This window comes from Herpailurus yagouaroundi, unplaced genomic scaffold (assembly GCF_014898765.1).
Source record: "Herpailurus yagouaroundi ecotype Mexico unplaced genomic scaffold, PumYag 186, whole genome shotgun sequence".
In the NCBI taxonomy this organism is placed as follows: Eukaryota; Metazoa; Chordata; class Mammalia; order Carnivora; family Felidae; genus Herpailurus; species Herpailurus yagouaroundi.
Window position 1 is genome coordinate 20,261,721 of NW_024412417.1, and position 18,642 is coordinate 20,280,362.

General features: G+C 41.3%; 1 protein-coding gene across 1 annotated transcript in view; it reads right to left on the reverse strand.

The window, feature by feature from the left end:
* The window catches only part of SYBU (syntabulin), a 74,415-nt gene extending 55,779 nt beyond the window's left edge, over positions 1-18,636 (reverse strand). Inside the window, exons 1-2 of the mRNA XM_040494270.1 lie at positions 18,574-18,636; positions 16,649-16,853 (exon numbers count right to left, since the gene is read on the reverse strand). Of these exons, the coding sequence (XP_040350204.1) occupies positions 16,649-16,853; positions 18,574-18,597 (229 nt within the window). The 5' untranslated portion in view covers positions 18,598-18,636. The remainder of the gene's footprint in view (positions 1-16,648; positions 16,854-18,573) is intronic.
* Positions 18,637-18,642: the final 6 nt, after the last annotated feature.

Sequence of the window (18,642 nt, forward strand, 5' to 3'; positions counted from 1 at the left end):
ATATTTGGAGAACAGAGAGTAATGAGTTAAAACGGGCTGGCAAGCTGCAACCTGCAGGCAAATTCTGCTTGCTGCCTGCTTTTGTAAACAGAATGTTACTGGAACACAGCCATGCTGAATCCTTTAGGTATTGTCTACTGTGGCTTTCCAGCTACAATGGCAGAGTTGAACAATTATGACACAGATTGTCTGGCTAGCAAAGTCGTAAATATTTACTATTTTGTTCTTTACAGAAAAAGTTGTTTGGCCTCTGGGTTAAATGATATGAGGAAGCAAACAGACACTTTTGAAACAACTGGAGCTATTTCAATATTCTCCATGATACCAAGGAATTATGGTAATTGTGCAGTAATGAAAATGGCACTATGATTAGGTAAGAAAATGTCAATTTTTTAAAGAAATGCTTGCTGAGGTGTATAGGTAGAAATGAAATGACATGAGGCCTGGAGATTTGCTTTTTAAAATGCTTCAGCAAAGTAAAAAAAGAAAAAAGGGAATAGACGTAGCAAATATGACAATATCTAATCTTGTCAAAGTAGATAAGCAGTATGTGGGGGTCACTATAATATTCTGTTTCTGAGTATGTTTTTAAAAGTTCCTTGGGGCACCTGGGTGGCTCAGTCGGTTACGCGGCCGACTTCGGCTCAGGTCATGATCTCACGGTCCGTGGGTTCGAGCCCCGCGTCGGCTCTGTGCTGACAGCTCAGAGCCTGGAGCCTGTTTCAGATTCTGTGTCTCCCTCTCTCTGACCCTCCCCTGTTAATGCTTTGTCTCTCTCTGTCTCAAAAATAAATAAAAAAATGTTAAAAAAAATTTTTTAAAGTTCCAAAATATTTGATTTAATTTCTCAAAAACTTACTTTAAATGAGTAATTATTTAAAATAGATACAAACAGGGGCGCCTGGGTGGCGCAGTCGGTTAAGCATCTGACTTCAGCCAGGTCACGATCTCGCGGTCCGGTCCGTGAGTTCGAGCCCCGCGTCAGGCTCTGGGCTGATGGCTCGGAGCCTGGAGCCTGTTTCCGATTCTGTGTCTCCCGCTCTCTCTGCCCCTCCCCCGTTCATGCTCTGTCTCTCTCTGTCCCAAAAATAAATAAAAACGTTGAAAAAGGAAAAAAAAAATTTAAAAAAAAATTAAAAAAAATAAAATAGATACAAACATATCATTTTAAAAAGTCAATTCCATCTTGTGGGTTATTTTAGGTTGTTTCTAATTTTGTCACTACTGTTGAAATTGTTTTGAATAACACATTTTAAAAATAAGTCTTTGGTCAAATTTTTTTATTGTCTTATAGAACATATATCCAAAGTGGAATTACTAAGCCCTCAAAGAAGTTTGAGACAACTTATACTCCTATTATTATTGAATGAGAGTGTCCTACTTATAAAATTCCTGCAAGTATTGAATACCATTTGTTTGCATTTTTGCCAAATTAATAATGAAAAACATATTTTTGATGTTTTAGCTGCATATATTTAATTATTAGTGAAGCTTAATGTCTTTCATATGTTCACTGGACCTTTTTACTTAGTCTATGAACTGTTAGTTTGACAATTTTTCCACTAAAATATAATGGATTTCTTATTGATCTGTAAGAAATCCTTATATATATGAAGGGCACTAATCCTTTGTTATGTTTCACTGAGTTCTCTTGTTTTTAATTTACAGTGTTTTTTTTAAAAAAATTTAATATTTTTGAGAGAGAGAGAGAGAGAGAGAGAGACAGCACGGGCAGGGGAAGGGCAGAGAGAGGGAGACAGAATCCGAAGCAGGCTCCAGGCTCTAAGCTGTCAGTCAGCACAGAGCCCAACGCAGGGCTGAACGCACCAGTGGTGAGACCATGACCTGAGCCAGAGACTGACGCCCAACCGACTGACTCACCCAGGCGCCCCTTAATTTACAATGTTTTGACATACAAACCTTCTTCTACTTCTAGTTGTCAAATCTCTCCATATTTTCCTTTGTGATTTCTTCCGATGCTTTAATGATTAGAATGTCCTTCTTCACTCCAAGATCAATTAAACATTTACTTACATTTTCTTCTAGATTTTTATAGTTTCACTCTTCATTTAAATTTAATCCATCTAGAATTCATTAATTTTTTAATGTTTTATTTATTTTTGAGAGAGAGAGAGAGAGAGAGAGAGAGAGAGAGAGAGAGAGAGAAAAATCGTGAGTGGGGGAGGGGCAGCAAGAGAGTGAGACCGAGAATCCAAGCAGGCTCCGCACTGAGAGTGCGGAGCCTGACTTGAGGCTTGAATTCATGAATCATGAGATTCATGATCTGAGCCCAAATCAAGAGTCGGGCACTTAACTGACTGAGCCACATAGGCACCCCTGGAATTCATTTTAAGAGCGATGGGAGGTTAGATGCCAACTTTATTATTATTATTATTTAATTTTTTAATGAAATTTATTCTTTCCATATTACTTTGAAATGTTTTTTTGATAAAAATTTGAAATCAATGAATATTTCTTGCAAAGTGAGTATATATACATTTAAAACCCACATTTTAAAATAATAAGCTTGCCCAGTTAAGATTGTGTGTGTGTGTGTATCACATAATTTCCTGAGATTTAACTACAGTGCCTAACAACCAATGTCATCAAACTTTTGGTGGCAATTATGATGACCAAGTCACTACTTCATCCTTGCACCAGTTCCATACAAAAGTAAAACACAGGTTATAAAGATTACAAACAAAATATTTCTTCAAAGTCCAAGAAACATTTCTGAAACTTCTGGTTCATTTTTGAATTTAGATCTTGGAGCTCATTTGTTTCCCAAAATGCTGAACTAAACAATTCCAGAAGATGTACTTAAAAATAACATCAGGCAGAGGAAAACGTGGTTTTATGCCATGACGTCTTGAAACATTCAGTTATGGTTTGATGTTCTTCAGCGTTCATTTGAATAATTTGGAGGAAAAAAAATCATTGTTATTCTAAGGAAACATTAAACTACATGGAAATTTAGTTGATTCTCAGGAATGACTGAAGCATTTACAGACTACTTACTCATCCATTCAACAAATATTTACTATCTATGTGCCGGACACTGCTGTAAGTGTTAGTATTATTTCTGTTCCAGATCCTAACATTTCCCAAGACCGTCTGATGGAGACATAAAACGTCACCGTTTAAACTCATGCTTAATCTGAACCTTGTGAAATTCCTACCACAAACCATTCAAATGCACTGAAAGGATGTAGGTAAGATAAGAAAAGTGATACTTATTAAGTAGCTATCAAGTAACACTAATTTTTAATAATATTTCATAGGTGGGAAAGCTGAGGCCCAGAGAGGTTAAGAATTCCACAGTCACACAACTACTAAGTAACTAACTCAGGATTCAAACTCAGGTTTCCCTGACTCTGAAATCTGTTTTCTTCACTACCACAAGCCAGTTTCTTTCTAAAATTTTCTACCTATGTTTGTTCCAAGAGGAAACAGCAGCAATTCTGGGAATGCTCAAATTAAAAACAGACAAAGGAAGCTGTTAGAAAGAAGCCATCCCATAATAAACAGACCACAAAAATTCGAGGCAAGAAGTTCTAGCTGGTTCTAGTTTTCCAATATTCTTGCTTCAACACTGTAACCATATAATGCTTGCCATTCAGAGAATTTTGCTTCTAGATTTGAACAGGACAATTTAAACTTCTTTTCCTTTACCTAATTTTAGCGTTTTTTGGAGTGAGAATTCACAAGTCTACAAGGCTTTACACTAATTGCTTCAGTATTACACAGTGTGACACTACCCAACAGCCAATGTTGAAGTATAAGAATACCATCCATCCATCCATTCAACCATCCAACTAACCATCCATCCATCCATCCATCCACCCATCCATTCCTTCCACAAATAATTACTGATTTCCTATTACATGACAGGTAGTCATCTACATATTAAGGATGTCATGATGATCAAGACTCTCTAAGAGCCTTGTCCTGAAGAAGTTCACATTCTAGTGGTGGGGAGAGACAGTTAATAAACAAGTAAAAAAAGAAATACATAGAGAAGATATCTGATTATGTTTACTATTAATGAAACAAACTGGGTGATATTACATAGACTAGCTAGGTGGGGGGGTGGGAAGTATTTCATCAGACAGGATGTCATGGAAGCCCTGAAGAGGTAATTTGAGCTGAGACCAAACACATGAGAAGGAACTAATCATGGAAAAGGCAGGGAAAAGAACTCCAGGTAGAGGGAGCAATAAGGAGTTTGGTATATTGAGGAAACTGAAGGAAGGCCAGGAAGGGTGATAGGGAGAGAAGGACTAATGATGAGGTTGGAGGGAGGCAGAAGCCAGAGCATGTGCAAGATTATAGGCCAGGAATCCCAAGTTTATGTTAAGTGCGATGGAAGCCTTAAAGTGCATTAAGCAGATGACAACAATCTGGTTTGTGGAGAACAGACTGTATTAGTGGTGATATATCTAGCTAATATTTACTGAGTGCCTACTAAGTACCAGGCATGTTGTAATAAGTCTTATTAAGTTAACCTAATAACCCTTCAAGACAGGCACTAATATCATCCTGCTTTGCAGAAGGCATACAAACCTAGCACTAGAATTTAAGCCACCTGCTTGAGGTTGTAGTCAGTAAGTGGTAGAGCCATGGTATGAATCCAAACAGGCTAACTCCAGAGCCTCCTTTTTAACCACTATGTAGTTTGGCCCCTTTAGGAATGAATGAGCCCAAGCATATAAACATGTGGAGCCCCTGACATGGTAGAAATCAGAGATGATAATGGTTTGACTAGGTGGTAGCTGTGAAAAAATCGAAGAAAGTAGATGGATTTGGGATTTACTTTGGAAAAATAATTGGAAGCATTTGATTCACAATAATGAAAAATAGGAAGGGATCGAGGATGTCTTCAAGTGTTTTGTTTTTGTTTTTGTTTTTTAGAGACAGAGAGAGAGCACTAGGGAGAGGGGCAGAGGGACACAGAAACAAAGTGAGAGAGAGAGAGAGAAAGAAAGTGAGAGAGAGAGAGAGAGAGAGAGAGAGAGAGAGAGAGAGAGAGAGAATCTCAAGCAGACTCCATGCTCAGTGCAGAGCCGGACATGGGGCTTGATCCCATGGATCATGACCTGAGCTGAAATCAAGAGTTGGATGCTCAAATGACTGAGTCACCCAGGGACCCCTCTTCAAGGTTTTTTTGTGTAAGCAACTGGTCCATGGTGGTCATTTCTGAGTTGGAGAAAAATGGGTTTATAAGCATGTAGGTGCTGCAACCAAGAATTCTGTTTTTGATATGTTAAATTTGAGGTACAAACTAACCATGAACTGGAAGATATCAACTAGGCAGTTGGATATGAGAGCCTGAAGCTCAGGGGAGAGGCCAGAAGCATCACCATCCTACAGCTGAGAAATTTAGAGGTGGGAGCCCTTGGGGAGGGCAGGAGCAGGAGGGGGCAATGTGACAAGTGAGGACAAGGAGAGGGGGGGGAGCCAGCAATGGTGCCCAAGAAGTGACAGAGGCAGGTGGAGCCTCAGAGGGGTGGGACCAGAGGATAAGGAGGAAAATCCTTCCTAAGGGAGGGGCTTGTTCATTTGTGTTGAGTGCTGCTGGGAAGTCAGAAAATGAGGGCAGACAAGAGAAAGATCTGCCAGCAAGGCCACTCACATGCCTGGCAAGGGCAAATTATGGAGTTTTGCTGTGAAAAGGAGAAACAGGATGGCAGGCACAAAGAGATGAGGGGTCAAAGGAGCCTATTTCCTTTAAGGATGTGTCTACTCAAGTGAGTGTATGTATGAGCTGGTGGAAACGAGCTGGGGAAAGTAATGCAACGAAGCCCTTCCACCAAGACTTGTCACCTACATCTATAAAAATGGAGAGCGGAGTAATTATTTAATGAATGTCTCCCTGGTTTCTTGGAGACAAAATAATCATCTCCCATGCAAACATTCCTGGGATTTCTGAGCTATTTTGGAGCTTTGAGCGCTCCCTAATGTCATTCTGGTGCATACTTTGGCGGTGGAGAAGGACGAGAGTAAGTGAAGTAAAGGAAGGCAGGTGTCCATTTCTTCATAGGACGCATGCTGTTTTGGAAACAAGGGCCCCTACTTGGTTTTTCACCAAGCATCGAGATGTTTGATTTGTGTTAGCAGCCAGAGGAGAAGGAGTTTGGAGGGGAAAATATCTCGGTTCCAACTAAATAGTTAATGTAGTGTGAGAAAGGACACTATGGAAGGGTTCTGGTGAGGGGGTAGCAGGTGCAGAAACAGGGGAGCAGGGTGGCTCTGTCACTGCCCCAAGACAGGGGCACCCGGCAGGTGGTGTGTCGAGGGGATCTGTCCTGCAAGCTTCCATTTTCCGTGCTTGGTCCTTTCGGAACGATGGTTCTGAAATAGGCATGTTACTAATACTTCTGATTCCCTCTCCTTAGCAATAGGGGTTTATTTGCAGTTTCTGATGCCATGCCTTTTTAAAGACTCAGTTATTTTTTTAAAGGTTCCTTGGTGGGAGAAGATGAGAGAGAGGGAGATGGGGAGGTGAGGGAGGAGCACTGGAAGGACCATCAGAAGGAAAGAGGAGAGAAACAGACAGAGACAGATCAAGAAGCTATCTCATCATCTCTTGAAGACTCATTAACAAGGACACTGCAAACCTCTCCAAGGACACCTGAGTTAAATTTAGCTGTCTTGTAGCAATGTAAATATCGTTTCCCTTTTGTTCTATTTTTCTCACACTGAGAATCTGAATATAGTGATGGTCAGGAAGGAGGAAGGGATACAAATGAAGAAAAGTTAAGGAAAAAGCGATACTCACATAATTCCTGTAATTGCTACCTTTGGGTTTTATCTATTAAAAAAATAATAATGGTTTCAGGTAACACATGTGTAGCATGGTTTTACTTTGTTTAAAAAAGGGAACAAAGAGAAAGAGAAATATGCTCACAAACAGTCTAATTCCAGTGACATTCATAAAATAAGGTTCTGAATTTTGAAGGTTAACCCTACAGACAAAATGTCCACCTACAAAGAACGCATTGAATAGTGTCCCTCTCTAGAGTGGAATATGTGCTGTCCTTACAATGAACGAGGGGACCTCTCTGTGCTGACAAGCAATGCCGGGAACAGGTACTGCCTGAATACACCTTCCTGGAGACCAGAGTTCTGTGGGTACTGTTCATCACTCTACATCAGCTCTCAGGATAGTGTCTTGCCCACAGCAGATGTTCAATAAATATTCACTTAACAAATAAACAGAAAGGATCACCAATCAATATAGCATGATCTCACTTTGGCAAAAAGCAAAGCAAAATAAGTCCTATAAATGTGATTACATCTACTCTATGGGTTTGCACATTTTTATTACTTTGGAATTTTAAAAATACAATAATTAGCATTAAAATATAATCCTCACAAACACCTCAGAATAAATACAAGTGTTGGTTAGGGTCCACAGACTCATGAATTCTGAGGGTTGGGTTAGAGTTTGTGAGGAATGCTAACTGTATGGTCACCCACACAAAAGGAGACAGAATAAAGACAGAGCCAGCCAGGAAAAAGGAGGAGCCCCGGGAAAATTCAGACAGCGGTGGAAAGCTGAAGGATGAGTTTCTGCAGGGAGGGGGGTGAGTGCTGGATGAGCCCACATGACACACTGGGAGGCACTGGGAACCTTGGTTTGGGTTTCCTAAAAAGAAAGAGCGGTCATTCAGACCTACAAATACAAAGAACAAATCGGTGGTTGCCAGAGGGGAGGGAAAGGGGAAGAAGGGAAAATTGGGTGAAGGGGAGTGGGAGATATAGGCTTCCAGTTAGAAAATAAATCACAAGAATAAAAGGTACGGCACAGGGAATACAGTCAATGGTACTGGAATAGCATTGTGAGCACAGCATACACAGAGGGTTCTTGAAACACTATGTTGTGCACCTGAAACTAATGTAACATTGTGTGTCAACTACACTCAAAATTAAACAAAAAAAAAAGAGAGGAGTCAGCCTGAAAAGGACTGGCCTCCTTCTGGAACCAGAGCAGTGTGACCCCAGGCAGTGGAGCCTGGGGCACTATGACTGTCCAGCAGCTGAGGAGCAGCTGTCACTGGTGTCTCTCTCCCCTCTGGCAGAAGAGGGGCTGCACAGTATCTCCAAAGCAGGAGACAGCCAAGCCGAGCAGCAGGGGACATGTGGAGCAGTTACTGTGCCCGGGAGCCAGCAAAGCCACCTTCCAGTACAGGCATACTCAGCAGTCTTGTATAGCTGAAGTGCACCCCGTCTCCCCCGGGGTCAGTGGGAGGAGACCAGAGCTTTCTCAAAAGCACCTGGGTGGGGGGAAGGGTGGGGTCGTGGCTAGTGTCCAGTTGTAGTACTGGGAAATGTGAGTATGTAGCTTTGTGCTAAATTCCTTCTTGACTCCAACCTGGGCTGCTTTTTTCTCATGCCTTGCAAGTGCCGATTTGTGAGTGGAGCGTTTTCTGATTTTCTTAGCAAGAGATCTCTCTTCTAGCTACCCAGAGCACTGGAGTCACGGTTCTATTACAGAGATTAATTACTCTTTTTGACATTTGGAGATGCTAAACCGAGATGCCAAACTCTCAAGGACAGGAATGTTTCCTTCATTTAATAAACCCATTGAGTATTAGGTACCGTTCTAGTTGCTATTCCCCCAACTACTAAGATAGTACCTGCTCTCAGTAAATTTTATTAAATGAATGAAAATACTTCACTTGTCTTACTCATAATTATGCCTTCTATCAAATTTCAATAAATACTAATTAAGCAACTGCTATATGTCAGGTATAGTGCAGGGAACTATATTGTTCCTGCCTTCACGGAGCTTAGTCTACTGGGGAGTCAGGTAACTAACTATGAAATCTAAAAACCAGGTGGGTCATGTGGTTTGACAGAGGACGCATATAGTGGCACCTAACCCAGCTGTGAAATGTATCCTTCAACTACCTACCCTATACTTACCTATATTCATCTCCAGCCTTTCTTTTCTTCCTATACATGTCTTTTTGGGTCCACCCCCAGGTTTGTTACAAAGCTAAACCTCTTCCACTCATTCTCTCAATCTCTGTGTGTGTTTATTTAATTTCTTTCTTGTTTATTTCCCCTCAGCCTAACAATCTTATCAAAATACCTGTCATTTGATAAACACTCTATCTTCACTATAAATAACACTTTTCTTAAGTTTATTTATTTTAGAGAAAGAGAAAGTCAGCTGGGGAGGGGCAGAAAGAGGGACAGAGAAGGAGAGCAAGAATCCCAAGCAGACTCCGTACTGTCGGCGTGGAGCCCAATGTGGGGCTTGAACTCATGAACTCTGAGATCATGACCTGAGCTGAAACCAAGACTCCATTCTAACTGATTGAGCCACCCAGGAGCCCAAAATAACACTTGTTTTTATTCTACTTCTTTCCCATCCCAGTTAAGCTTGTTTTAAAAAGCTGTCTACACTGTATTTGTCACCTCCCATTCACATCTCAGCTTGATGCATTTTGGATTCCATCCCCACAATTTCCTGGGATTGTTTCTGCCTAAGATCACTGACACCCTAGTGGTTTTATCCTTGAACATTTTTTAGAGAATACCTTCCTTCATCTTGTGTGACAGCGGAACCTGTTGGCTACACTCTTCTTCACTGTCACTCCTGACTCTCCTCCTTCCTCTCTGAACTCTTTTTTTGGGTGCCTTGGTTTCCTTTTTCTGTATACTCATGCTTGATCTCAGAAGTCTAGCCTTGGGCCTCTTATCTTCCTCCATGCACTGCCCTTGGGTAATATCATCAGCTCCCTTGACTTCAGCTACCCACATCTCTGCCTTCTCTCTGGAGCTCCAGACCTTTAGCTTTACCTCAAATGCAACCAAACTTAATCTGAGCTTCTTAACCTGACTCACTGTCCTTTTCCCCCAGTCCTGCTGCTCCATTTGTGTTCAACCAGAGGAAATTCAGATAGAACTCTTTCCTGCCCCTTCCCCTTGTAATTGGTGGACTCATATATGTATGTTCTAGCCCCTAAATCCTCTTACATACCATTTTATTGGTCTTCAACTAGACAGTCACAATGGCCTTCAAACCAGGCAAGCTCCTCGCCATCATTCCTACCTCCTTCCATCTACCGTCCAACATATAATCTGAAAGATTTTTCTAAATTGTAAATACAGTCATAACTCTTCCTTGCTGAAAACCCTTTCATGGCTCTGCAAGATCTTTAGGAATTGCCATATGGCAGCCCAGGAGCCACACCCAGCCATTTATACATGCTGCTTAGCTGGCAGTTAGTTAAAAACCTGAATTTTTAGGGGTGCCTGGGTCTCTCAGTCGGTTAAGCTTCTGACTCTTGATTTTGGCTCAGGTCACAATCTCTCGGTTCGTGGGTTCAAGCTTGGGATTCTCTCTCCCTGTCCCTCTGCCCCTCCCCGCTCAAGAATAAGTAAATCAACTATATTAAAAAAAAAAAAAAACACCTGAATTTTTAAATTTGAATATTGTGAGAAGGGGCACATGCTGTCCAGTTCTAGACTCCCCTCTATTGTGATCTATCCAGGTGGCCTCACCCTTTACATTACTAGCCTAGTTTCTGTATGGATCTTTGATCTCATGGATCAAGTTAGCATAGCATACAAAACCTTTCCTGATCTGGCCTGGCCCACCTTTCTAATCTTATTTCATGCTTTCAACTCAGGTCTAGAATGCCAAGGCTCATGTTTATCCACTACACCACACTAATAAATGCCACTTCTTTGAATCCTTGGGCTTATGAAATGTGAGAGGCCAATGCAGATAATAAACGGACCAACAAACTCAAATTACAAGGAAGAAGTGTGTGTGGAGTGGGCGTAAGTAAAAGGGACAGGGAAACAAGTAAGTAAAAGTAGTCGCGTGGGAATCACATCTACAGACGTGGTATCCCACTTATTTTTTGATGCCAGGGTGAAGGCAGTAATAGAATTGATTTTTCCGTCTCTCTGTTTTATTCATCATCATGACTTTAGCACAATTCCTGATCCTCAGCAGGCATTTAATAAATGCTTAGTGGACACCACATTTTTGTGGAAGCTTGCAAAAAGGTGAATGTTCTGCTACTCCCAGGCTACAGTTTCCCTTTTTCCTCATTCAGTGAATCCACTGGTTATTCAGAAAGAGTATATCCAGTGTACCTGCTTTCAGAGTACCCCAAATCATCCTAATACCAAAGAAAGTAAATGCAAAAGAGTTAAAAGTATGCTAGAGATAGTAAATCCAGTGAGAGGATTACATAGGAAAATAAGGAGGAAAATACTTTCTCCTCCTTTACTTGTCTACCATTTGAACACAAGTTACAACAATAATGTAGATATAAAGAATATTAATGCGAAGACTAATGACACAGGAATTATAACTACAGAGTGAGAAGCTATCATTTCCAGGGAATGTGGAGGCATTTTCCTTGCCCATGCCATGAGTTTAAACAGCTTGGTTGGCCACCACTTCTATCTTCTTTGATCTTTCTTCATCTTGCAATGCTACTGGGGCATACCCTTCACGTCCCTCATACAAAATTCCTAAACACACACAGACCACAAAGGATTGAGGCTCAGACTTGAGTAGGTATAAGTCATCTACAAAGCCTATAAAATACAGATTCCTGGGTCCCTCCCATTCTGTGATAATAGATAATAGGTTAGGGTGGGGCCAAGGCATCTGCATTTCAAACAAAGTTTTCCTGAGGATTAGAAAGTAGACAAATGCCATTCTCTGAATTGCGAAACAATTCAGATCATTTTAGAACAACCTTAGTATTTTAGAACATAAAAGATTCTCATGGTACCATAATCTGCTCTCAGGCCTGATCCAATTCCATCATGGTTACTATTCACCATCCCCACTGCGCAGTAGGTATTTTATTAAATGGCAAAAATTTTTGCTCTTGCCCTCCTAATTGCAGTCACCACATCCTCAAAGAAATATTGCCTATATTGTGACCCATATCATTAGGTGCTTATTTCTGTGGCTGAGGCAGTTAAGCACTTGAAATATCTATTATGCAACTGTGCCTGGGTCCTGTACTCATTAAAATGATACTAAAGTCTTAGGGTCTTTGTTTTTTTCTTCACAGCAGGTTGGCAGTCATTCAATTAGAGTGTAATTCAGTATTGCAGCGCACTTCACTTTAAAATGTTCATCTCAGTTCTGATGATTATGTTCAAAGATTTACTCTATCCAGATGCCAAGCTTCCTCAACTGGACAGAAGCAAAGCAGAAATATTTGTTTGGCAAGGCCTGGCAAATTTTTGGAGGTATTGTCATGTCACAGCAGGGCACTAGTCAGGCTGTAATTTGCCTTAATTGTTCTTCCCACAAATAGCAACGATGATTACCTCTAGGTCACTGGCACTCAAAGAAGGATTTCTTCCCAGTCACTGTAAAAACCAGAATACTTTCCACAAACACCTTCCTCAGGATTCCACTGCAAAGAATCCTGGATTTTGACCATTTAGTGTCTTGACCTGATACAGGTTTTTAAATTTTTTTAATGTTTATTTATTTTTGAGAGAGAGAGAGACAGAGCATGAGCAGGGAAGGAGCAGAGAGAGAGGCAGACACAGAATGTCAAGCAGGCTCCAGGCTCTAGGCTCTGAGCTGCCCGCACAGAGCCTGATGCGGGGCTCAAACTCACAAACTGCAAGATCATGACCAGAGCTGAAGTCAGATGCTTAACCAACTGAGTCACCCAGGCGCCCCACCTGGTACATGTTTTAGTGGGTTAAGTCACAAACCTGCCTATATACCTGTGTGTGCACATTAGCAACATGGAAATAACTCCGAGAAATCACTGGTCTCCCATAAAACAACCCGTGTTCTCTACACATAATTTGTTCCACCTGCCATATTTACAAGGCACCCTAAGGAGAACTAGAGTAAAACCCAGCAATCCATCTGCCTCCCAGCCGTAAGGGGTAATTATTACCTCAACTAAGCAAGGAGGAAATGCACAGCAGGCTGCTAACCAAGGCAGGTGACCGATGGAGGTGACTGACTGACTCAGCCAGGTCATGGGCTTTTCTAAGAATGTCTGGAGTCACGGTATTATGACAAACAAAATTCACTACCAACAAAGAAAGGGGAGAAAAATGGACAGAGGCCTAGATTCAATGGGCCACACCCAGAACACAACTCACAAATATGAGTTTTGTCACTTCTTGTGGGCATGTTAAAACAAGAAACAAGGGGAAAGAGGGTGGGGGGGAGGAAGTTGGGGTGATGTTATACCAAACCATTGGTTAAAAAAACTTTAAAAGTGCGAGAGTGGACATGAAAGCAGGTGTTTTGTTTCTATTAACCTACTATTAACTATACTTCTGTATGTATTCTTTAAAAAAAAACTTTAGCTAATATTTACTAGGAATATATAATGTTTTGTTTGCCATGCACACAAATAGGGCCTGGCTTCCAATACCATATAAACTTTACTGTGCCCAGTTAAGGTCACAATGACGAAGACCAAATACAAACTGTAAAGAATAGACTGTTTTATCAGAAGAATGATGTTGGAGTGCACAAAACACATTCATATCTTCAAAGAAATTCTGTTACTAAGAAGCTATTAAAGGAAGCGCTCTTTGGGATTATACCCCAAATGAATTGCAAAAGGTCACACACAACTCCTTCTTTCTGAAATGAGATAGATACAACACACAAATTAGCATATAGAATATCAAGTCATTAAATGTTCCTTGTCAAAGCTCCCGTGGGAAGATAGGGGAAAGGCAGGGAGTGGGGGAAGGAATACAGTAGGCAAAAATGGACACGCCACTTTGCAAAGACATGGTTCCCAGTCTTGTAATTTCACAGATCAGTAAAATTAAAAGAAAAACATATGGTGGACGTGGGGAACACATCAACAAAGAGTTGTCATTTATTCTGCTCAAGTTTAACCACCATCCACTATCATGACATTCTGTTATAATATAAAATTATAAAATAATAAAATAATATAATACAATATATAAAGGATAAAAAGTCAGACTCTCAAAATAAAGGGTAATTCTTTATATCAAGTAAATTTAACTTCATGTAAACTCACCACATCCTTCTTTTAAAAACTGAGCATCTTAGAACATATGAAGATCTTCACAATCAATGCCTTTGATATGAATTTGGGGAAAAGAGTCTCTAGCTTGCAGTTCTGAAAATGTAATTTTCAAATTAAATCGCTTTGTGTTTGAGGACCATTTTCCTCCACAATTTCATACCTGATGGTAAGAATCCCCCTAGCTCTGCCTGTCCTTTTTCACATTAGTCAGTGTGATGATTTATAAAGAACACAAGCTAATGCAGAATGATCACCGTAAGGCAATGAAGCTATGGCAGCAACAGATCTCTCTAAATTATTTTAATTTAATCCTAACAGAAGATGGCATTTTTAATGTTTGCCTGTACCTTGGTCTCTGACTTAACTGCCATGATTAAGCAGCCAACACATATTCTGGCCTCAGTGTTAAAGCGGCTGGATTAAAACCAGCTATTTCCCCCTGCTGGTTGGACGTGTTTTACATTCTCTACCTCACTGCCTGCAGCTTTAATGCTCCCCATAGTACCAAACCCATTTATTTTCCATCCCCAGACTGACCTCCTAAAGCATCATTAACACGCCCCCAAAGGGGGCTCCTGTCAATTTTAGCGCAGCACTCAAAGCTGTCTTGGGGTCTATCGGGGCTCCATAGGAAAGGAAGGCACTGAAGGAAAGGCACCAGCCCAAACCTTAGGGAGCACCAACACAGAAAGATGAGGCCCAGGAACAGGGGGAATCCTATTCGGAGACTGCATGCAAGGCTAACGATGGAAAGACAGGTTTATAGACACCCATAATTAGAAGCTTCTGCCACTCAATTCTCAGCTAGTTAATGGCAGAAGGATCAATATCTACTTTCGATTTTCATGTACAGCATTAGGGCCTTAGTGGGAGACAGGTCTCCTGGGAAGGAGAAACCACCCAGGAATGGGTCTTGGAGAAAGTGATTCATGATCAAAATTTATAATTTTATTGATTTGCCTAATATATTTTCTAAAATATATTTGGAGTTTCTCTTTTTTTTTTATTAAACTTCCTCCTTTTTTTTTTTTTTTTTCCTTGCTAACACTACTCACCTTGAAGTCAGTCACAGAGAAAACGATTATGTGGAGAAAATATTGGGAATAAATGTGGAATGGAGTTACATAAACAAAGCGTGCCAGTTTGGAATGATATCCCCTGGGTTCATTCACACTCAAACAGTGATTCCTGAGCTCCAAAATGGAGTGAAAGCAAACAGCACTGCCTTCTGTAAACACGTTTCCAGGTCCTAGGGATCTTTGTGTTCTCTTCTTGCAAAAGTACCGAGCAAAACCATCAGTGGGTCTCCACTTTAAATTAGATTCATAAAGTCCAAATGGTAAGAAATAAGCTTTAAAATATAATATTTTGATAGAATTTTTTTTTTCAGAATCAAGCAGAGCATCTGAGGCTTTACAAAGAAAAATAAAAAATTGTCAGTACAGTATTTCTAATGTACAATTTATGCATGGGATGGGGATTATTTTGTCAAAGTATATAAGAAATCCAAAGCTGCACTTAAAAGCACACTGAAAAACATAGTTACTGATACTAAAAATAATATTGAATCCTGCTAAATTGGGGCATTAATCATAGCATCTTTATTCCTATGTTCCTTCTCATACATGTGTTAATAGAAAATTACATTTTCCCTGAGTAAGCCCTAAAAATTAGCCACTATGAAACATTCTTCATTACTAACAAGACAGTCACTCTTTTAAAGTTTACCCAATTTCCAAATACTTCTCAAAGAATACAAGTCTTTCCAAGTCACATGCTTTAGTGGGTTAAAACAGGCTCTGTCAAGTGATAATGGTGGCATCTTCAGAAGCTATGAAGAGATTTATGCCTTTGCCAAATGAGCTCACAACTTTAAGGAAACTTCCTTAATCATGTGCCAAAACTGACATCCATAGTTCATCTTATTAAGAACCATCATTTATTAAGTGCTTCTATTAACCAGGTACTGCATTAGGATTACCTTTAGGTCTCATTCAATCTTACAGCAACTCTACAAGGTAGGTGTTATCATCCCATTTTATGGATATAAGAACTGAGGCTCAAGGAGGTTAAGCAACCTGCCCAAGGTCATTCAACTTGTAAATGGTGAAAAGATCAGGGCTTCCAGCTCAGGTCTGGCACATGACAAAGCCTGTGCTCTTTTCCTCTAAAACTACACGGTCAGGCCCAGCCCTGGGATATAAACCTCCTTGATCCTGACCTCATTCATTAGAAGTTGTTTTATTTTTGGGGATTCCATAATTGGAAGTACACAGGTTTATAAAGGCTGTTGATATAAAATGCAAGCAAATACATTTCCCAGAGCGAACAAAGGAATAGTTTTTTAAACGGTCATAGGAAAAGAACTTAGATTTCACATGGTAAATTATAAACCAGAATAATATGTAAAAATAGGTATGAATTTCCATCAGGACTGAACCATATGAAACTGCTATATGTGAAGGTCAAAACAGCCAAAAAGGTGCAACCTCAGACAATTCATCCTAATAACAGAAGTGCAGATCTAGGCTCTAAGGGGCATGCTCCGGTCCATTCACAGTGCACCAGCAGAGCACAAACTTGGTGATCGTGTGTGGCTCCCATGGGTACTATACCTGAGCAGAAGCTGTTGCTGCTAATGGTCCTCGCTGAGCGCCCAGAGCTGCTGGGGTTGAACTCTCTGCTCTCTTCCTCAGAGAAGGGAGACTCAGAGGCTGGGGACACTTTGTGCTGTTGCTGGGGCAGATGGGGCCGAAGAATCAAACGGGGAATTCGGCTTCTGGAAATCTCCTTCTCATGATGCTGCACTCTCTGCTCCTTCTTAAAATCGGACATTAAAAAGAAAACAATAGGAAACTTGTTTCCCCCTCTTAACTCCTGTTTGTTCCTTCTGGGTTCAGTTTCTAAGAAATCACATTTCTGAATACTGTATCTTTACAAAGTACTCCTTATCTCAGTTGCTTCAGTGAACACCAAAACTCTGCCACTGAGCTAATCCTTCAAATCTTCTGAAGACCACACACTTGGGCGTGGATGTGTGTGCACACACACACGTGTGTGCATGCACACGCACACACCTCCACTCATTAGCAGGAAAGCCATTCCCTCCTCCCATGCGATTCCTAACTCACCTTCCCTCTCTGGCTTCTTCTATCACATTCAAGCTTTTGCTTCTCTCAAAGGCTCTTTATTACTCACAGCACACTCCAGCTTATTACTTGATTTCCTCTAGACTTCCATTTTGCTTTCCCTGACTTGTTCTTTCCTGTCTCCTCACAAAGTAGCCCCCTATACCTGGAACAATTCTTTCTTGATGGATCATTCAGGCTTATCTTTCAAATCCCTCCTCTTCCAGCCAGGATCTTAATTATTCATTAATATCCTGGTACACAAGGCTTGTTGCCAACAGAAAAGCAAACAAAAATCCAATACCCAGTAAGATGGCTCCACCTTTTACATCCTGGTTAGCTTTTGTTTTCCTTGCAGAACACCCATGAGAAGAGAGTTTTCTCTCTCTCTTCTTAAAAACACAGCATTAAATACAGAACCATGCCTTGGTTTTAAAAATGCATAAAAAAGTAATATTTTGGCAGGGTGTTCCAATTTTTCAAGTACTTTCCCAACCATTACCTCATTTGATCTTTACAACCCAGGCCATAGAGAGGACACTAATTTAAATCCCTATTTACAGATGAGGAAACTGAGGCTAAAAGAGCTAAAGATGCTTAGCCAACAAGGCATATCATCTAAAAGCAGAACAAGCTTTAAGTCCAGTGTTTTTCGGGGTCACCACCGCCCTGCCTTATTAAAATGGATTCCTAGGAGGAGCTCTTTGCAAAAAACTGACTGCTTCCTCCAACCTCTGCAATCGAAAAAGGCCTTTGGATTAGTAACAAACACTATTTGGAAACATGACCTCCTGCCCATTTCCACCGGCTTACCAGGAAGGGTCGCTGCCAAAGTAAACATCTCTGGGAGGTCTGCACAGTGCAGGAATTGAAGGGAAAGCCTCAGCCGCGGGAACTCCTGAGGTCGCTGAGGCATCTACCCCATCCAGGGCGAAAGCCGCACCCAGCCTCTGGATTTGCTCTGCACATCAGTCACCCAGCAGGTATCACACGTCAGCCACTCTCGGGCACACTGCAGACCCTGAACCAATGCTGGGTCGCTGACATGCTGGGGATCTTATTTCTCAGTCACCAGTACACCAAATCCTTTTTATTCACATCACTAACCGGGCATCATTTGAGAGCTAGATCCCAAATCCCCATTTTCAGGAGATGGATTAACCCTCCAAAGTCAATCTTTTAATCCTCGTGTCACCCCCTCAAATCTTTTCCTCCGGTACCATCTCTCCACCTCCTGGGTCTCATCGTCACCTGAACAAATGTCCTCTGCCTTCCCATCGTCCCCACCACCTCCTCGTCCCCGTTCCCTGCGACTCTGTACGCCACCCCTCCAGCTCTCACCTGACCCGCTCGGGGGCCCCGCGGAGCGCGCGGACACTTACCCCCGCGCCCCCACGACGTGCCTTACTTACCTTGGTCTCTCGAAGGGGTCCCATCGCTCCGCTGCCCGCCGGGTCCCCGCGCCGCCGCCGCCGCCGCCG